General features: G+C 44.3%; 2 protein-coding genes across 20 annotated transcripts in view; both read left to right on the forward strand.

Annotated features, from left to right (window-relative positions):
• The window catches only part of MLC1 (modulator of VRAC current 1), a 37,796-nt gene extending 29,213 nt beyond the window's left edge, over nt 1-8,583 (forward strand). The window contains exons 12-14 of the mRNA XM_074272052.1: nt 1,033-1,155; nt 2,272-2,439; nt 4,854-8,583. Coding sequence (XP_074128153.1) covers nt 1,033-1,155; nt 2,272-2,439; nt 4,854-4,928 — 366 coding nt within the window. The 3' untranslated portion in view covers nt 4,929-8,583. The remainder of the gene's footprint in view (nt 1-1,032; nt 1,156-2,271; nt 2,440-4,853) is intronic.
• Nucleotides 5,317-21,367, forward strand: part of TTLL8 (tubulin tyrosine ligase like 8) — a 68,719-nt gene continuing 52,668 nt past the window's right edge. Inside the window, exons 1-4 of one of the 19 annotated variants that reach the window (XM_074272020.1) lie at nt 5,401-5,492; nt 9,815-9,861; nt 12,695-12,814; nt 13,693-13,784. In XM_074272020.1, coding sequence (XP_074128121.1) covers nt 5,401-5,492; nt 9,815-9,861; nt 12,695-12,814; nt 13,693-13,784 — 351 coding nt within the window. Of the gene's footprint in view, nt 5,493-9,814; nt 9,862-10,651; nt 11,383-11,716; nt 11,845-12,694; nt 12,819-13,692; nt 13,785-14,350; nt 14,533-15,384; nt 15,491-21,367 lie in introns of those variants that run through there. The other 18 variants (XM_074272019.1, XM_074272022.1, XM_074272021.1 and 15 more) reach the window with 18 other exon arrangements.

Below are 21,367 nucleotides of genomic sequence, written 5' to 3' on the forward strand. Positions count from 1 at the left end.
TACTGTCTATCTACCCAGGTTACTTATACCTTTGGAATCTAATACTTAACGTGCAACAAGAAAATGGTATTTACACACATATATTGTATCTAGGTTATATTGTAACACATGTAAAATGTATGGGATTGCCTGTCATCGGGGGGAGGGAGTGGAGGGAGGGGGGGATAATTTGGAAAAAATGAATACAAGGGATAATGTTATAAAAAAAATTGCTCATGCATATATACTGTGGAAAAAATTCTAAATCAATAAATAAAGAATATTTGATAAGGAAAAAAAAAGAAGCTTTCCATCTGGAATCTAGCCTGTTCAATAATGGACCTAATTCATGGGCCATTCTTCCAAGAATATGTCCCAATGGGCCAGTTGTGTGAATTGTCAGGATGCACAGATGTTCCCAGACTCAAAACTTCTAGAAGTAACAGCAGGATGGGGAGGGCTCAGATTGTCGGCAGCCATGTTGTTCTGACCTTTCATGAGACCAGTTTGTTTCACACACATGGAGTAGAAGCTTCAAGGCAGTACTCAGTAAAATGTCAATTCTCTTTTTATTCACAGTTCCTTTAAAGAAGCAGATTGTTTAATAAATATTTTCTGCATTAAATTCAGTTAAATTTGTTTTTATTTTTGATGTTGGAAGTCTATTTTAGTATTTCTTCACCTCTGACACTTCACCCTAGCATGGCAGTGGCCTGTAGAGAATACATTGCTCTATTCTACCAAGTGAAACAGGCTTGGTTGGGTGAGGGCCAGCCCGCTCAGTTAAACTGATTGAGGGGAGTCACTGACAGGCAACCCCCAAACCTCTAAACTGCCTCCTCTGGCAAGAAGAGCTGATTGGCTATGTTGTGAGATTACAGAGCTCATCTGCTAGTGAGAAATAAAGGCAGAATAGATGAAAGTGGGCCGGGGACAGCAGTGATCACTGCTGCTGCTGCTTGTTCAGCTCTTCATCAGAAGTATGTCTGCTTGTCCTTCGATGTGCAGAGAGAATTCTGGACTTAAAATACTTCTTTGTCTTGCTTTGAATAGGTTGAAGTTCTGATCGCAATATGCAGCATCACTTCTCCATTGTTGTTCACAGCTTCTGGATATTTATCTTTCAGCATAATGAAAATTGTTGCCATCTTTAAAGATTATCCACCAGCAATCAAAGTATGTATGTCATTGGTTTATTTTTGAATGACAAAAGATGAAGTTTTGTTCTGCGTGTTGATTACAAAAATTAAATTGATGGGTTTCTCTAAATTTTCATATTCCTCACAATAATATTTCACTTCATTCACATACTATTGTTCATCCAGTGCCCATTTGATGAGCTCCCACTTTGTTTCCACTTACAGACTCAAAAAAGCTACTATAAACATTCTTGTCAGGATGAGGACTGTTTCTCTCTCTTTGGGGGATGATTAGGAGTGATATCCAGGGCCCAGAGTCTAGAATTTTATAGGCTCAAATCTATTCTTTACCTCTCCTCTAGGTATAATTGTATAGCTTCCCAAACTCCTATAGACTATGGGAATTGTTTTTCAGGATGGCTGGACCAATTCCCAACTCCACCCACCTTAGTGTGCTCTCCTCCCTCGTTCCCCATTACCACTCTAGCATTTATCATCTTTGGCAGTCTGATGGATAAGAGAGAGAGAATCTCAGAGTTTTAAAAGTTTCCATTTTTCTGAAACATTTTATCTTATGGTGGGTAGAAAGCATATGTTTTTTTCTTTGGAAAACAAAGATCATTAAAACAGATTTATTAAATCTGTTAATTAAATGCCTAGGGTTTGGAGGGATCTACTAGGTACTGTCAGAGATACAAAGTGACAATACAATTCTGACATAAGTTAAAACAACTTAAAGCTGGCCAAGTGCATTATAGACATCTCATTTGATCACATAGAGCTTAAAGGATAACAGACAGCTGCAATACAAAATATTCCATTAAAAGTATACTTGAAGGGGCAGCGAGGGGCGCAGTGGATAGAGCACCAGCCCTGAAGTTAGGACTTTAGTTCAAATTTGGCCTCAGGCACTTAACACTTCCTAGCTGTGTGACCTTGGACAAGTCACTTAACCTTAATTGCCAAAGTGCAAAAAGCAAATAAACAAAAAAAAATGTATTTGAGAATTACAAAATATTTTGTGAATCTGGACAGTGCCTGAGAAAATGAATTTTATAGACCCAAATCTATTCTTTACCTCTCCTCTAGGTATAATTTTATAGCTTCCCAGACTTCCTCACTTAAAATCTTTTCTTGGTCATGTATATTTCAGCAATCTTATGACATCCTTCTGTTGCTCCTAATGCTGCTCCTGCTGATCCAAGCTTTCCTTACCATTGGCACTGTCATACAATGTGTTGGTTATAAAATTAAAATGAAGTTGCAAGACTCATCTTGGGGTGCCTCCCAGATAAATAAGCAAGACTACAAGACTGTAGAGGTGAGAGCTCTCTGTTGGGTGACTTCAGCTTTCTCAGTAAGGGCATCAGAAAAATCTTTCTAATCCTGTGATTTCTTTTGAAAATTGTTCTTCCCTTTGTTGCCTTTGTAAAATAGAGCTTTAACTTTTTTTGTTTTAATCAATCAGTCGTTAGGAATTTATTAAGCAATTATGGTGTGACAGGCACTGGGGTAAATGTTGGTTACAAAGCAAAAAAAAGTGAGTTCTTCCATCCAAAAGATTACTATAAGAGAAACAACATTTACAAACCAGAACCTATGTGTTAAATACACAATACATGGAGGGTGTCCTTAGGGAGGTGGTGCTAGCAGCCAGAAGATTAGCCAAACCTTCTGTGCAGGTAGTACTTGCTTGAGCTGAATCTTCCAGGAGGTCAGAGAAGATGAGATTGAGCAGAGAGGAGGGAGATGATTCTGGAGTTTTGAGGAGCTGAGCAAAGACTTGCAGATCAGGGGTTGATTATCATGCTCTATCGTGCAACTCGAGTCAGCCAGTCTGACCTTGTAGGGTGTATGAAGAATGTAGAATGTAAGACTGGAGAGGTAGTCAGAGGCCATCCACATCATGAAGAACTTTTCCCAACAAAAGGACTTTATATTGAATAGTTGATCCTGGATATAATAGGGAGCCATTGGAGTTTTTTGAGCAGGAGTGTGATGTAGACTTGTACTATTTAGAAAAATTACTTTTGTTACCAGAGGATTGGTTGGAGCAGAGAGAGAGAAATTTGTCTAAGAAGTGGCAAAAGCCTGAGCATGTGAGTGGAAAGAAGGAGAATTACAAGACTTGGTAATTATAAATGTGAAAAGACTAAATAGAGACTTAAGGTGACACTAAGATTATGGACTTGGGTAAATGGAAAGAATGACAGTCCCCTTCAGAACATTAGGGAACTTCAGAAAAGGAGAGATTTCGGGGGAAAGATGAGTTTATTGCATATATCATTCAAATGGGTCCAAGTGTTTGGTGATGTGGGACAGGAGCTCAGGGGAGAGTGACAAGGCAAGATAAAGGGATCTGGGAGCCATGTACAGAGAGATGATAATTGAACTCCATTGGAGTTGATGGGATCACCAAGGAGAACGGTGAGAGAAGAAGGTCCAGGACAGAGACTGGGACACCTCCATTTAGTAAGCATGATCAAACAAAGGAGACTTAAGAGTATGGTTGTATTGGAAGGAGGAGCAACAAGGGAACATTGTCATGAGAAGTCAGGAAGGAACGGGGTCACCATTGACAAATGTTACAGAGAGTCATAAAGGATGAGTGTTGAAAAGAAGTCATTGGATTTAGCCATTAGAAGATCCTTGATAAGCTGGGAAAGAACAAGTACAACTGAGTGATACTTTCAGAAGCCAGATTACAAAGGATATCGAAGAGAGTGAGAAATGAGGGATAGGCACCAAATAAAGGGGACACTACTTTCAGCTGAGAAATGGAGGGCTGACATACAATCATAGCTGATCATAAGTCGATTTTCTGAAATTCAGCCATATGTTGTAACACTTGTGACCCTGGCTGCTGCCTACTGCACTTGCTTATCATTTGAAATAATAGCAAATATCAGGGATGTAGAATAGAGGTGCACCTTGGGGTGGAATTGAATATGTAGCCCGGAGGTGCACCCAGAAATAGAGTTGAGGATGCAGGATGGAGGTGCACTTAGAGGTGGAGATGGGCATGCAGGATGGAGGTGAATCTAAGGGAGAGTTGGGGATGCAAGGTGGAGGCTAATTTAGAGTAGAGTTGGGGATGCAAGATGGAGGTGAACCTAGGGATGGGGTTGGGGATACAGGATGGAGGTGCACCTAAGGGTAGAGTTGGGGATGCAGGATGGAAGTGAACCTAGGGAAGAGTTGGGGATGTAGGATGGAGGTGCACCTAAGGTTGGAATTAGGTTGTAATTTTGAGATAGGTAGGAAAGATGAGAGGTAAGAGTGTATCAAGTCTCCAGGAGATTGCAGTAGGATTTTGAGTCACAAGAATGTTGGCAAACTCCATGGATAGACTCACTTCTATAAAAGTGATTGGTTTTTCTCCTTTTTTAAATTTAGAGGAAGAAAACTAATTTTAACTAAGATAAAATAATAATCACATTGATCATGTGTTTACATTCAAAGTATTGTATGCAATTAAAAAATAACACCTTATGTATATTTTAACATGTTTAACATGTATGAGACTGCTTGCCATCTAGGGGAGGGGGTAGAGGGAAGGAAGGGAAAGGCTGGAACAGAAGTGTTTGCAAGGGTCAATGTTGAAAAATTCCCATGCATAGGTTTTGTCAATAAAAAGCTATAATTTAAAAAAAAACTTATTTTAACATTTCAGTTTTAAATACAGTAAACATTCTACAAAATAACAAAATAACGGTTGAAATATTTGTTCTCTAGGTATCCAATAACACACTGAAGGAATTTGACAAAGACAAAGCCTGGAAAGCTGTTGTGGTACAGATGGCGCAGTGACCTGAATGGCCTGGAGGAGGCGCTAGGGGAGGCAGCTTCCCTGATATCCCAATCATTCTAGATTTTGTCATTTTCCTTGGTGTTTGGGCTATGCCCTACCTGTCTAACCCACCGTATTCATCCTTGTGCTCACTTGACCCGTGTAAAACCCTCCTGACCGTATCCAGGATAAGATGAAATGGCGAGGTTGTAGAGTTAAGGTTGTTTTATGGCCATTTGGTCTTGAGTAAGGCATACATCTGGTCATGCTGTTGTTCTGGAATATTAGAGAATTAATACTTCTCAGTGGTCTTGAAAATATGGTTATTAGAACCTGAGAGTTGTCTTATTGGATCCTACCCATTGTTAATTCAACACAGTATTCTATTTCATAGTTACCATGGAATACATTGAGGAAGGTTGTTGTTGTCTTTCTCAATGGATTTTGGGATATAAGGATATGCCCCAAATATAGTCAGTTTTCCTTTCCATTATGAGTCCATCATCCATGAATTTATCCAAAACCTTTAAAAACCAGTCCTTTGTAGCCCCTCTTCAGATGATGACATTTGCAAGCTCTGTAAGGTAGGACTGCTTCTGTTTGTTTTCAATCTTCAAAATGTACCTTTCTAGTCTCAGTTCTAGTCTGCTGAGATTTGGTGAGGAAATCTACTTTTATGGAGGTTGGTAATTTAATAGATTTTAGTCGTTTCCCCATTTCCCCTCTGAGCGCTAAGCTTAACAGACTGAGGAATTCCAGTCATTTAAATGTCTTCATTGCCTAGATCATTGAAGTCCTTTCTGCCTCTGTGTCTCTGTGTCTCTGTCTTTCTCTCTCTTCTCCCCAGAACTAATTATGGTATTCCAGATGTGGATACTACGTAATTGACCACAAAAGGAGATTAACATTTTCTATTTTGTTTCTCCCCATCATCTTGATCCTAATATACTGGGCCCACATCTGTAGGGAATGGTACCTGATACCTTGGTCTTATTTTTGGTCATCACAGCTCAGAGCCCACCTCATGCATATAGTCTGGATTGTTTTTTTCCCTTATTGAAACTCATATACTAATTTCCTGATACTTAGGAAGAGATTTGCAAGTTGTTATAGTTTATCCCTTTGGGCTTGATATATCATTATTAATCAGAAGAATCCCTCAAAACTGCAGATCTTGCTAAGTATTCCTTTTTCCTCTAGTCTTTGGATAATCGAGCAACAAATAATCCTATTGCAATTGGTGAGAAATTTCACAAAGCAGATAGAGCCTTCTAGGGACAGACCGGTTTACAATAACCCCTTGCTTTTTGAGTTTAAGCCAGTTCCCTATCTGCGATAAAACAGATTTCCTACCTCTTTGTGATTCTTTTATATTTTTGGCAGACAGTCTTTGGTGTGGAACCCACCACCACCTTTGGAAAGTCCAAAATATTCTATGAACAGATTCCCCTTTGGCCTAGTGAATAATACATTTATCCCCAGTGTTTCTTTTACGCTGTTTTCCTTTCCTTACTAGATCTCATTTAAACTTTCCATGGTCAGACCTTCCTGCCTTGTCTGGGACACTGAGGTTTAAAGACCCTCATGACCTTTCTGATCAAGACTTTGCCTCCTTAAGGTTAAGGATGGCGATCACTTGAACAGTCCTGCCAATAAGTTGCTCTTTCATAATGACAGTACAGTGTTACTGTTCTTTAGTCCTTTTCTGCCTTCCTAATCCTTTCTCTTAGGCCTTTCACAAACTTGAAGAAAAAATGGAGGTTACTGTATCTTTTTTTTTTTCTTTTTGCCAAATGGCAAGGATGTTAACTAGGCTGGTGAAATAATGCCAGTGAGGAGATTTTCCATGATTGTAGCCCTCAGCAGCAATAGGTCATCAGACTTAATGCCATTTCCTTGGCTCACTCACTCTTCCTTTGGTACTGATATTTGCATGACTTGGGTCAGATGGTTTGTAATTAGTCACAGTGGCAGAGGTTAAGCTACCAAGAAGTGCACTCCGACTTTTGGGATCCTTGTGGATGAGTTCTCTGCACAGGTCCAGGAATCTAACCAGGTTCTAACCAGGCTTATGCTCTATTTGCTTGTTAGTGTCAGTTCTTTTCCTTTTAATAGTATTTTTCCAAATATATGCAATGATAGTTTTGTGTTCCAAATTTTTCTCCCTCTCTCCCCCTCTTTCCCATCCTAAGACAGCAAGCAATCTCCTATGGGTTAAACATGTGCAATTCTTCTAAACATATTTCTATATTCATCATGCTGTGCAAGAAAAATCAGCTCAAAAGGGAAAACTATGAGAAAAAACAAACAACATAGTGAAAGTGCTATGCTTTGATCCACATTGTCTCCATAGATCTTTCTCTGGATGGGCATGGCTTTTTCTATCACAAGTCTATTGGAATTGTCTTGAATCACTTCATTGTTGAAAAAAGCCAAGTCCTTTACAGTTGATCATCACATAATCTTGTTACTGTGTATAATGTTCTCTTGATTCTGCTCACTCAACATCACTGATGTTCACTCTGCATCAGTTCATGTAAGTTTCCAGGCTTTTCTGAAACCTGAATCTGATCATCATTTCTTATAGAACAATAATATTCCATTACATTCATATACCATAAGCTATTTAGCCATTCCCCAACTGATGGGCAACCACTCAATTTCCAGTTCTTTGCCACTATAAAAAAGTATCGCTACAAACATGTTTGCACACGTGGATTCTTTTCTCTCTTTTATGATCTCTTTGGGATCCGGACCTACTAGAAACATTGCACAGTTTCATAGTCCTTTGGCCATAATTCCAAATTGTTCTCCAGAATGGCTGGATCATTTCACAACTCCACCAACAAGGCATTAATTTTCCCACATCCCCTCCAACATTTATCATTATATTTTCCTCTCATCTTGGCCAATATGAGACGTTGTCAATTCTTTCCTAAGGTGATTTCTAAAGGGTTCTAAAAGACACAATGTTATTAATGGTCTTGGAAAGCAAGCTACTCATTGATGTACTTTGTATTGAATAGGCAAAAGTAGAATCACCATATGGATCAATTTAGGTTTTGGAGTCCCTTGCAAATAAATACTGAGTTAAATGTTAAGGTCTCCCAAGATGTGAAATGTGCCTTATCTTAAATTTCTGTCTGTGGTATACAGAATCTTACCCCAAAGTCATAAACATTCATTTTGTGGTATACAGAATCTTAGCCCAAAGTCATAAAGTCATTCAACAGATTTGTCCAAAAATTAGTCATCAGTGTCAGAAGTTAAATGATTCATTATTTTTCCTTTGGTTGCTCAATGTAATATTTAATATTCCAAAATGAGACATCACCCACCCTACTTAAAGCTTTTTTTTTTTTTTTTTTTTTTTTAAACACTTGCTTCCTCATGTCAGGTTCTGAGCTCACAGGGGAGATAGATGTTAGCAGTAGTAGTGTTAGAGCAGACTTATGTGTGTACTTTTAGCTAGTAGTTCCATAGAAAAGTTAATTAGCTTAGGACTTGGAAATCATATCTTCAGTAGTAATTTTATCATTTCCTTATTTACATTTGAGCTGAAAAGCCCAACAAAATAGTATAATTGCCGTTTCCAACATAATTGTTTCTTTTAATTCATATTTCTGTTATGGTGTATCTTCATGTTGTTTTCATAATAAATGCTGCTCGTTGAAACGAATCTCTGGTTTTTGGATGAAAATACTCCCTCTGCCATCACAGATCAAAGCTCCCTAGATGGTGTTCATGAGGGAGTGGCACCAGAAATCCATCCCATAGTAGTCTGATGACATGTTTGTGGAAATTCTGCATACCTGGAACAGAAACATCCCTTTCCATATCATGAATGCTTCTCCTGATCATTCTCGGTCACCCAGCCCCCTTAGCCAGGGTCATGCACGGACTCCTCATCTTGGCCAGCTGTCAAGTTCTTTCCTTCCCAAAATCATCACATCTATTCTTTTCTCTCCATGCCCACTTTGGCTCAGCTTGGGTCACTGCCGCAGTGAGATCCTAAGTATTCTTGTCCCCCCGCCCCAGCTGACTTAGTGTGCCCACATGACAAGCTCTTCTCTATTTTCTAAGTCTAAACTTAAAAATTGGCCCATTTGCTCCGAGTGAGCTTTTCAGCTCTGTTTTCTGTTGCCCTTCTAGGCACACTTTTTCACTCTCTAAAGTATTTCTTAAACCTTTCCTGGGTATGTGTATGCCAGGTGCTGGGGATACACTTATAAAAAACAAGTGATCTTGAAGTCTACTTGGGACAAAACCTGGCTGTGGATAATTAAAGGATGCAAAATAAATACAAAGTGATTTGGGGTGGAGGGAATCGGGCCTCCGTTGAACCTTTCTGAAGGGAAAGCGGAGACGGTTTGGGGTGATAACATTATGGGGTTGGCAGACAGCTTGGGCAAATGTTTCAAGCTAGGCTATGGAAGGTGTGTTTGGTCACAGCAAGTTGGATTGTGTGGTGTGGATCTGGAAAGATGGATTCCACAGCAAGATCATAAAGAATTTTGCCAAGCAGGCAGGTTAGGTGGTTCAGTGCATAGGACGGTGGGCCTGCAACCGGAATCATCTTCCTGAGTTCAGATCCCGTCTCAGACACTAGCTGTGTGATCCTGGGCAAGTCACTTCGATGCCTCAGTTTCCTCATTTGTAAAATGAGCTTGAGAAGGAATTGGCAATGCTACTCCAGTAGCTTTCCCGAGAAGACTCCAAACGGGGTCATGGGAACAGGGCATGATTGAAAGGGCTCAATAACGAAAGATTGTTTTATTGTGGAAAGAGAGCAGAGTTTCTTGGACTTTCACTGTGGTCCAGGTAATGAATTACTAATCTTCAGGCCTCTCTAAAGTGCAGGCACTAATGTGCCAGTTTCTGTCCTTAAGAAGCTTCTGTTCTATAGGGAGACCAAGCAATGTCGTGGACAGCCAGAGAGAAGCGAAGTTTTGGGTGAGTGATGGAGCTGGAAACCTGGATCCGAGGGGCTGAGTGGTGAGGGAGGGCAGAGAAAGCGGGAAGGAGAGCGCACAGACGGTAGCTGGAAGGGTGGCCCGGCAGGGACCCGATGGGTGTTTGGCGGCAGCCAAGGAGGATGCCTTGGTGAGGTGGCAGGCTAACCGGGAGGAGGAACAAGGCCAAAGGGTGGTGCTCCGCCAGGGCGAAGGCCACCTCGGCGTGGGAGTCTGGTACTTAGAGAAGAGAGGAAGCTCAGGGCAAAAGACCTGTTTTCTCTTCGCAAAGTGAGGAGGTGACATCCGCAGGAAGCCTTCGCGGAGAGATCGGGGGGCAGCAGGTTGGGGTGAGACTACTGGGAATAGCAAGGTGAAGTTCCGGGGAGAGCCAATGAAGGCCTGCCCCAGAAGGGTCGGGAAGAGCGAGCAAGCGGCTGGCTTTGAAGGGAGCTGGGAACGGGCCGAAATAGAGCAGGGCGGCGAGGGGCGGCGGAGGGAGAGGGACCCGGGAGAGCTGGAGCGCGGACAGCTCCGGTGCTGACCGCCCAGAAATGGGCACGTGCCGCGCGGAGCAAGGAGCACGCTGGGAACGCGCTCAGAAATCCCAGAGCGCTGGTCTGGGGGGGCGGGGTGGGGGGCGGGGGGTGCTGGTCCGCGCGGGCGGGGTGCGAGACGCGAGGGGGGAGCCGCGGCGGGCAGCACGGGCCGGAGGCGATGGGGGCCTCCTCTCCGTCCGAGCCCCGCCCTCGCCCCCTCCCCAGCCGCACAATGGCCTTAGGGTCGCGCCGCGCCCGCAGCTCACACTGAGCGCGGCAGCCACCGCCGCCGCCGCCGGGAGCCTCGGTCTCCTGGCCTGGCGTGGCCCGGCGTGGCCCGGCGCGGCTCGGCCCGGCCCGGCCCGGCCTGGCCTCCCATCCTCCCACCCACCCATCCCTCCCCGGCAGCCCTGGGCGGCTCCCGGCCCCGGCGCCGGCGCCGCGCCGCTCGCTGGCTGCGCTGGAGCGCCCGATCGCCGCGCCGCGGTGCCGCCGGAGTAGGGCCCAGGCCGTCCCGGGCCCGCTGCCGCCCCCCCGGCCCCGCAGCCCCACCCCGCGGGGCCGCCGCCCGCGGCGCGGCCCGGGGCCCAGGGTCTCCGGGCCGCTACCGCAGCTCCGGGCCGCACAATGCGCCACCCCGCCCGACTGGGTTGCCCCGGGCAACCGCGGCCAACGTGGCGGCGGTGGCTTCCGGGGGGGCGGCGAGGCGACCCCCAGGCCCGCCCGACCTGCCCAGGGGAACGCCGCCGCCGCCAGACCCCCCGCGCCCGGGACCCACGGTGAGCCAGGCGGCCGTCCCCGGCCCCGGGCTCGGGCCCTTCCCCCGCGCTCGGGGCTCTCCGCACCGCGCCCCGAGAGAGCGGGCGGGGGTCAGGGGTCTTGGGGGAAAGCCTCTCCCTCCCCGGCCCTCCTGGGTCGAAGAGAAAGTTTGGGGACGGCCCCGTCCAGCATCGGAGCCGGGGTCCAGGCTGCATCTGCAGGGGGTACATAATGCCAGGGGGGTTAGCAGCTGCCCAGCCGCGGGGACTCAGAGCCAGGTTTCTTGCCCTCTTCCGGAGGGGTCCTCGAATACTTGGTGCGCCGGGAGTGGGGAGCCCGCCTAGGACCCCGGGGCCCAGCCTTAATTGAACTCGAACCCGAATTCGGGGCTCGTTTCTTTAAAAACAAAACAAACCAAAAACCAAAGCCAAAACCAGAACACACGGTGGGACTGGGGCGCCCCCCTCCCCCTGGTTGGTAGAAACCTCCTTTTTATCGGGAGGAGCAACGCGGTCACGTAGCTGAATGTCTGTTCTGCTCTTCCCTATGGCAAATTAGGTGGCAATAACCTTTGCGTTAAATGCAGGGCCAGGGTAGGGGACAAGGTGTGTCCTTGACAGAAATCTTCGTGGCTCCTTGTCGACCAAAATCAGCAAAGTGGGAAAACTGCAGCTGCGCCCAAAGAGGTGCTTTAATAAATGCTTATTTTTATTCTTTTTATTTTATTTTTGGTGAGGAGGCTTCCATTCCGTTTAAACCTTCAGTCCTGCCTACTATTGGCGCTGCACTGAGAGAGGTGCTGGGGAAACGGGACTGGAACGCAGCGATGACCCAGCCCCCATCTAGGAACTTTGTTCTGGGAGGTGGGGAGGGGAGGGAGGGAGGGGCGGCCGGAGAGGGAGGGTAGAACCGACTTCCGTGCACACGGAAGCTCTCAGACCAGGTAGTGTGTGTGGATGGGAGCTAGGGAAGAAACAACCCGCAGAGCTTCGGCTGGAGCTGTCAAAGAAAGCTTCCGAAAGAGGGGGGGGGAAAGGCAAGGGTTTCAACGGGTAGATCGATCCGCTTCTGGGGAACCGACAGCCGGGGCCGGGCCACTGGGGAGCCAGAAGCCCGGAAAGGTGGAGTGTTTTGGAGGTCCAGCTGGCACTTTATCCTAACGGGCATTTGGGGAGTTTATGAATAGACCTGCCCATTAGAAGAGGATTTGGACGGCTTGCCAACTTCCCATCATCCGGGATAAGTTAGGACCAGAGACTGAAAGCTGGCGACCAGTGAGGAGAACATTGCCGTGCTAAGAACCCCAAACTAGGGAGATGGGAGTGTGGAGGAAGAGGAGGGAAGCGGGCATTTTGGACGAGGGGGGAAGAGTCACTAGTGGGAGAACAATCGGGGGAGGGGGAATCTTTTGGGGGGAATTCCGGGGGATTCTCCACTTTATCCTTCCAGGCATTAATGATCAAAATTCCCGCCGTTTGGAATGATTATTATTATTTTTTTAACCTAGTTACATAAATGATCTCTTTCCTAATGCAGGAAAAAGAGCCAAGAAAGGCAGAAATGATGAATTATTAATTACAGCCAAAATGGATCAGAATTATGTTGAAAAGAGACTTTCGTCAGTTTCACCTGATGAAGAAAGAAGAGAAGAAAATAGTTTGTATTTACAAATTTATCAACTTGTTTAGGGAAAAGGTGTCTGGGAGCTTTCCTATGCATAGATAAAAATGCTCAGTAATTAATTAAGTGCATAATTGGATTGGCCCTGGAAATAACCAGTGTGTGCCCTTCTATTGGAATAATCATGCCTTATACATTTGCAGGAGAATAATTTTTCATAAAACTTTGAACCAAAAACCTCCACTCACCCAAAACATCATTTTTCTGGCTCCCAGCCTCTCTGAGAGCTAGAGATGGGACATAAAATAGTTCTTGGGTTTTGATTTTCAGAGTTGGGAGAAGAAAGGAAATCTCCCACTCTGGTTCCTACTGGTTTTCACAGGGGAACAGAGTTTAAAAAGCTGGTAAAAAAAATAATTTTAACCAATTAACTAATTGGTCAAAAACCAATAATAGAGCAAAATGGAGATGATGGTTCATGGATCACCCTGTATGGAAAATGCTGTTTAAAATGCCAGGCCCTTTCTTAGAGCATGCTACTTTAGGATTGGACCAGCTTTATGAGAGAGCTTCTCTATAACTGGATTTCTATGTCATGATAAATGTAGAGAGCTTCAAGGAGTTATATCTTCTCTTGCTACAATAATTAGATTTCAATAGATGTAAGTCATTTTCCATTCTTGGGAGGTTAGCTCAGTGGCTTCTATCCTAATAGCTCCAAGGCCCAGGGCTTTCCCTTCTTCCTTGTATGGACTTTATTTACCCCAGGGGATGTTGAGGGGAGTGGGGGAAAAAAAAGAAAGCTTGTTAATTGGCAGAGTCCTGATTGAAGATCATCCCCCAACCTTATTCATGGCAAATGGAGATAGGTTTGTGGCTCTGGTTAGTAGTAGCTTTTTCTTTCTCTTTTGTAGAAACGAACCAAGAAATTTCTCGAGAATCAACTCCTTCCCCAAAATTGGACAGATTCAAACTAGCAAGACACTTAACTGAAAAAGCAATCAAGGTATATAAATTCTAGAGCCTGGGTGGTAAAAAACCTGGGTTTTGTTCTAAGGGGGGGAGGTTTAATATTAAGTAATGTCTATTCCATACCATCTAACCAGAGTATTCCAGAGCAATGTAATTCATGAACCCTCTTCTCTTAATAGAAGTCTATGTAAAATTATATAAAATCTCTTTTCTTATGAAATGGGTAGATAAAATGGTTACCTATGAGCAAAAGAGTCTTTATATAGAGGTCTACTCATATTTGGAATGGATTATACTTTGTGAAGTCTGGTGCTCTATTTTCCACAGTGATGGGATTAGAAGTTTTTGAGGGTTATGTTTCTTTCTCCTGTTTTCTTAGTGGTAGATTCCTATTCTTTCTCTATCTCTCCCCCATGGATTCTAGTAGTCATGTGAACACACTGGGATAGAACACATGTGGGTTTTTTTTTTTGTTTTTTGTTTTTTAAACAAAAGGTGTTGATCTTGGATTTGGGGCAGAATGACAGCTCATTTTGCAACTCGTTATAGTTGCTACGGACAAGACACACAAGCCTCTAAAACTTTTTCTCTTTGCTTTAGTTAAGACATAGGCCTTTGATGAAATATGAGAACATAAGAACTCCTTGTCTTGATTCTGCAATCTTGGCAGCAGCCCAAGGTCCCCTACATCTGCTGCTGCCCTGGGAACAGGAGCCAGAGACCCTTTATAGGAGCAGCCAGGATAGCCTCTCCCTTTGGTGATCTTTGGCAAACTAACTACAGTGAGTGATACCCTATTGCTTGGATTCTGAATGCTTTCCTTTGCTTCTCTTCTTGCTGTATGTCCTACTTCCTCCCCAGAATGAAAACTTAAATTCAGGTCTTAGGATATGGTCTTTCATGGTCTTTTTTTTTACCCCCTCCTGGAACCAACAGCCCCTTCTATAGGTCACAAATGGCACCAATTTCTGCTATCTTCTGATTCAAATATCTTTTCTTCTCTTGGGCTCTCAGAGGGTATCTGCTTTCAGCACTTCTGAAGTCTCAGGCTTTTTCTAAAACACTCTGACAACTGGCTCTGATTCCAGCGACAAGGAAGCTCATTATTCTCCAAAGAGCCCAATCCATTTTTTTCAGCAGTCCTGATAGTTTTTTTTTTCCCCTAGCAAGTTGAAAGCAATCTGTCTCTTCATAAATACTACTAACCTCTGTAGGCAGGTGGTCTTATCCCTCCTCCCTGGGCGACCCCCTCCAGCCTTTAGAAAACCCAGATGATACAAACTGATGTAGAGTTTGTTCTTTGGTCCACTTTGGGTGGATGGCGCCTTACTGGTCAGCAATAACAGGTAGTAGAGAATGCTTAGGACATACTGTGTACGAGGAACCCTGGACCTCTGCCAACTAGAGGATTTGGGGGTTTCTCTTCCTGCACAAGTTGCCAGGTGGGAGGGATCGCTGCCAGAAAGCAAGCAGAAACTGGTTTGGTATTATTGCTGGGGTGTAAGTCTCACCGACATGGGTTTATGGGCTCCATAGAGGCAATACATTTTCTGGGTTTCCCCAAGTAGTCGTTGGGGTTTGTTTCCTGGCACACGTCGGTCAGGAGGTCTTCCTGATGTCTCAATGCGCTTTAGGAGCTAGAATGATTTTCCTCCAACTGCTGGATTTTCCCTGGGTTTGACATGACCAAATTTTTCTGGATGAGATATTTGAAGACCTGGCTGACTTTTGATTCACGAGGTAAGATTCTTTCCTGTCTTGCTATTTCTTCCTCTTGACCAGCTGAATATTTAGTAATGTTCACTTTGATATTTCCTTGTCCTTGCTTCCATAGCAAGGAGTCCTAAAGTTTGAAATCCCTTCTAGATACTTGAAGACTGTACCCCTTTGTCCCTATGTGTAAACAGCCCAGGAATCACCATTTTTGTACTGGGTCATTACTGGAATGACTGGTTGTGACTGGTGAGCCAAGACAGGGCTAGACCAGTGCATGCCCCCTGATGTTCCTGGTGAGTGTTTCTTTGTTTGTCCATTCTATACCCTGTATGGATTGAGCCACAGTTTTGAGATACTATCAGAAAACAGCAGAGATCATTGCTAGAGAAGCCCCCAGAGGAAATCCCCAGCCAATTCATTCTAGATCTGGCCTGGAGCATCAGTGTAGTCAAGAGATTCTCTTCCATTTTAGAGGAACTCTGCTAATGGGAATTTAAGAATTGAGGTAGGCCAGCCAGAGGGGGAGTGGAACGATCAGGAGGTCTATGTTTCTTAGGAAGAGCATGGAGGTGCTGGTGTCTATCTGTCCAAAGGTCCAGAGCTTTCTCTTAGCATCTGCCATGGGCTCACATTCCTATTTCCAAAAAGGATTTGGAGGCTCAGAGATGCTTTAGAGCTGGGAACTTTTGGAACAGATAGTCAGCTGACCGTTTTTCAATAGCAGCTAACAAATTCCATGATTTGCCTGGGTTAGATAACGAGTAACAGATCAAAGCTAGCACTGGAGTATAATAGTTGTGATGCTCATGCTCAGGCTAATTTTCTTGGAGCTGTACCACAATTCTTTTCAAACACTATTTTTCCCTCCCTCCCCTCTCTTCTTCCCATCCTCTTTTCCCTCCTTTTCCCTCCTTCTTTCCATCTTCCATCTTTTCTTCCCTTCTTACTTTTATTTCTTCTTTCATTCCTTCTTTGCCCTTTTCTCCCTTTTTCTTCCTTTCCCTTTTTCCTTCTCTCCTTTCCTTCCTTTTCATTCCTTTTCCCCTGTTTTTCTTTCATTTCTTTCCTTCCTTCCCCTCTCCTTTCCTTTTTCCCTTCCTCATTCTTTCCCTCCTCTTTTCCTTTCCTCTTAAAGTTCTCCTTCCTTTCTTTCCTCCCCATTTCCTCTCCCTTCCTTTCTTCCTTCTTTCCCTCCTTTCTCTTTTTCATTCCTTCTCCCCTCCTTTTCTTTTTTCCTCCTTTCATTCCATTTTCCCTTCCTCCCTCTTTCTTCCTTTTTTTCTCTCCTTTTATTTTTCTTGTACTTTCCTCTCCTCTTCCTTCCTTTTCTTCCTCTTTTTCTTTCCTTTCTTCTTTCTTCCTCTCCTTTCCTTCCTTCCTTCCTTTTTTTCTGAAGCCAATTTACTTATAAGCAGGGATGCTAAAAGATACCTGAGTCTCAGCTCTGGCTGCTGCTCCTGGGACAGCAGCATCTCTTGAGCTTCAAGCTCAGGAGGGGTATGCTTGAGGCTGGGAGACTGTTACTACTTTTCTTTTCTTTTCAGATGCCCTGGACCCTGCTGTAAAGGAAGTTTGGGTTCTTTATTTGCTTGTGAATGTCACACTTTGCCCCAAATCTAATTCTGAATAAAGCAGACCAGGTTTGACCTGAATGTGTGTTGTGCCCATTTTGCAGCGTAGCCTTTGGAGTTGGAGAAGATCATTTCTTTCTTGGGTACCTTCCCTTTGAGATCTCTTCTTGGGATGAAAGAACAAAGGAAGACCGTGGTGGAGCCCTAAAGGGGAAATTTAGCCCTTGCTTCCTTAACTGCTGCTTAGGCTTTCTTCATAACCCAAGGCATGACCTTGGGCTAGAAAGCATTACTGGGAGTGTTGGGAGAGCCTGGAGGCTCCATCAGAAAGCAGTGATGGCCTCAGTGCCGGTGAGGGTCTATGAGCTATGTTGTGCAGGATGTTGTCAGAGCCTGGCCACAATGGGGGTCCAGAGGTGAGGAGCCAGATATCATCCCAAAGACCTGCAAAATTTGGTTGCCTGGGATCCATTTTCAGCCATCAGAGTGGCCAAGTAAGAAAGTGGCCGCACCCCCAGGAATCATGGGCATTGGTCCTGGTGTTCTTTGGCTTAGGGTAGCTGGGGAGGAAGGGGGCAGGCTGAGATCCAGAGGGCAGGCAATACACCCAGAGAATTACCATCAAGCATATTGATGCCACGGTGAAGCAACAAAGCTGCTGGGGGAAGAGGAAGTGGATCCTGGGAAAGCTAGATGGGAATCAAGAATGGAATGAACTATGGAACAGTTCAACTTTTGGATGGGGTGGGCTGATATATTCACCCACCCCAGTGTCTTTACAGAATCATGGTTGAGTCTAGATCCTGCCACCACCCACCCTCCTTCTTCCCCTTAGGACTCTATGCCAGAATTTGGGATATGACTCAGTGTGGGGTAGCACTGAAGTAACCACTTCTTGAGGTGTGGAGCTCTAGCGATAATCTTCCAACTGGCATGATCCTTTTGACTTTTCAATCAATCATGTTTTGGGAGAGTGGGCTCAACCTGGAATCCTCCTTGTCGATGGGCTAATGGGAAACAAGGTGTAGGGTTCACGTGTGCCCAACAGAGGAGGGATGGATTGGAAGACGGCCTTTAAACTAGCTTATCAGCAGAGGGACAAGGTACATGATCCTGGGGGCAGCTGGGAGCAATCCTTTGGGCATAATCTTCATCTTCACAGAGCATCCTTCAGAGCACAGAAGTAAAATGTGGGTAGAGACCCAGGGAGCCTGCACATTTTGGGTTGCCTGCCTTAGGCATTCTTCAGTTCTTTTAGGAAGTCATTCCTGGCAAGAACTCTTTCCTGGGGGTGGAGTCCCTAATGTGGATAAAAGAAGAGGGGATGCTCTACTGGCAAGAATGACTGGAAATGCCTCCAATGTCCTGTTAGTCAAGAAAACTGGAGGCACCGATTGCAGTTTTGCTGATGACAGTAAAGGAACTAGAAGTGGGGTGGGCTTGGAACCTTAGCACTTAGGTTTTTTCTGAAAGGGAAGAAAAGTCAGAACCCTTCTTTTGAGACTTAAGCAGATGGCTAAGTCATACCAGAAAGCATCCTGGAGAAACATACAGGCTGCCTCCATGGCAGTGGGAGGTTTGAAACATAGTAAGAAATCTCTCTTTTTGGTCATCATTTGGAGACTTGATAACCACAAAATTCTGTCTGGTGTTTCCTTCCCTTCAGCCTAAAAAAATCCTTCATTTTCTTACCTCCCCAAATAATTCTTTTCTTGACCCTGTCTAGCTCAGCCCCTAAGTTATTGTCCAAGATCTCTTCTGCCTCTCACTGCTTATCAACCAGGAAGAATAGTTTGCATACTTTCACTGCCTCCTCTTTCTCACTATTCACCCACTTCTCAAAGCCTTGCAATCTGTCTTTCATTCCTTCCTTTCCTCTGAAATTATTTTCTGCAACATGATTAATGATCTCCTTGGCACACAGTCTATTGATCTTTTTTCGTGCCCTCATCCTCATTATCTCTGCAGCATTTGACATTATTACCTTGACAGTCTCACTTCTCCTTCCAATCATGAAAGTACTCTTGGTTTTTCTGACTCCTCCTTCTGATCTAGGATCATTTGCCTATTACTCCTGTATTTTATATGATTAGCTAGCTAAAGTTTTTGCCTTTCCACCTTTTGGCAATCATATGTACTCCTGTGGCTTCAGTTTGTACTTCTCTCCAAATGACTGAACTTCAGGTTTGTGTCTCCCTGTTGTTAGACATTTCTAACATCTTAAAAACCACATGTCCAAACCTCATTTTATCTTCTCTCCAATATGCAATGTCTCCTCCTTCCATTGCTGCGGAGGGTTCTCTTTTGTCCTTTTACCTGAGGCTCATCACTGCTGTTTTTCAGGAGATCAATGGAAAGGGCCTATTTGACATTTGTTGTTTCTTAAACCATATATGTGAGGAAATGCCAAGGTAGAAGCACTGAATGAATGTCAGAAATGGTTGGTGGCTTGAGAGCAGATGGTAGGCCTTTGTGGGATGCCCCCTGGGCATGTGCCTCAGACATTCTTATTTCTTCATGACTGAACTGGCATTTCTTCAGCTTCACAAGAAACTGGTATATGTGAGATGTGAAATGGGGCTGCCTAGCTAGGGGTTCTGGGATAGATTCTCTCTCCCTACATACAATAACTGCCTGCCTCCAGAAAAGCCCATGAAATGTGGAATACATTGGGAAACTGACAAGCTAGCAGGAAGCAGCACCATGGACAGAAACAACCCACATTTAAATCAGTCTTGTTTAAAGTCTTCCATTCATTCATCTCTTCTCATGTGGACCACATTGTAAGTTCCATGAGGAACCATCTTGAAGAGATGGATATTTTGTAACTGGCTCAGACCAAGGATCCGTGCCTGGGGTACCCCAGGCATTCAAAGCCTGGTAATTTCAGCTAAGTCTTAGTGCCCCACTTTCCCTCCCCCAAATAGACTCAATGCTCTCTTGGGCGGGGGGCGGATCAAGGAAAGGGTTAAAGAAATCAGAAGGAGGACTATCGTTGAACCTAGATCTCAATCCAGAGCCAGAAGCATAACCAGTGGGCAAAGGGTTCCCTCAGCTGCAGCACCCCAGAATTCTTGTTGAAGCCAAATTGATTCAAGTGCACCAATTCTTGGAAGTTTTTGAACTCTTCCAGGAAGCATGGGTTGGGGAGAGGAGGATCCATCTAGGCCTACAGGATGTCAGAAAAGCACTACAGCAAGTCTTGCCTCTGCTGGGAAGTCCATTGGCATGGAATTGTGCTGCTGTGTATTCCTAAATTTTAGCAAATTTTCGCTTATATCAAAGTGAAACTTGCATCCCTATAATTTTGTGTCCTAATTCAATCCCAGAGGCCAGAGAGAAGTCTGAAGTCCCTTTCTACATGGTAGTCTGTGTCTTTTCTTCTCCAAGAGAAACACGTCTTCTTCCTGGGTGAAAATGAAATTGCTCTCTTTACCGGCTCATCAATGACCATTTTAAAATGGGGATTGACCAGGTCAGAGACCTGCCCCCCATCACTAACACTGTGTGAAGTTAAGTCTAGCTGGGAAGCCATTCTGTCACTGACACATCCCTGCTTTGTGATGATGGACAAATTGTTTCACTTCTCTGATCCTTGCAAGTCATGCATCTAGAGAATGGGGATGTGCATCTTCAGAAACTGTTGGTCTTAGTGGATGAGGGGCTAGCCTCAAAGTCAGAAAAAGTCCTGCTCATGATTCTTGCTTGCTGTAAGAAAGTAACAGCCAGTACAGGCAGAGAAGGCACCACCTGCATGGACAGTTCCAAACACTAGTGAAATCCCAGGTCTGGGTACTCTCCTCTATATACCTCTCAGAATCCTTGTAAGCCCAAATAAGATAAAACATGGCCGTTGTCCAACACTGGACTTTGTTATTAGTGCATTTGGAAGTCATTAATTAAGTACCTAGCAACAGCTGCTTCATCCTATTTGAGTTCAGGTGACTTTAAAAAAAAATCTATGAAATTTCAGCTTCCTAGTTTCAGCCCTTGGTTCTAGCCTACTGACATCTTTTGGCTTGTGTCTTCCCTTCTATAATTCTCTTGGATCTACCCCTTCTCATTCGTTCAGAACTGAGGCAAAGCAGACTAAGAGGGAGCAGTTATGTAGAGGCAGATTTTGACTTCAACATGCAAGGAAATATGTCTTAACAATTTGCCTTGCTTACAAATAGAATTAGTTAACTGGAGAAGTGCTCCCCCTTCCCTTAGTAGAACAGAAACTTGCTTGGATCAGGAATGAGCTAAGTGACCTCTGAGGACTCATAACTTCAATTTCGTGAAATAGATCTGAAAAAAGAACCGTTGGGAAGGTCTTCTGGCTTTGTCT

This window comes from Sminthopsis crassicaudata, chromosome 5, assembly GCF_048593235.1.
Source record: "Sminthopsis crassicaudata isolate SCR6 chromosome 5, ASM4859323v1, whole genome shotgun sequence".
NCBI lineage: Eukaryota > Metazoa > Chordata > Mammalia > Dasyuromorphia > Dasyuridae > Sminthopsis > Sminthopsis crassicaudata.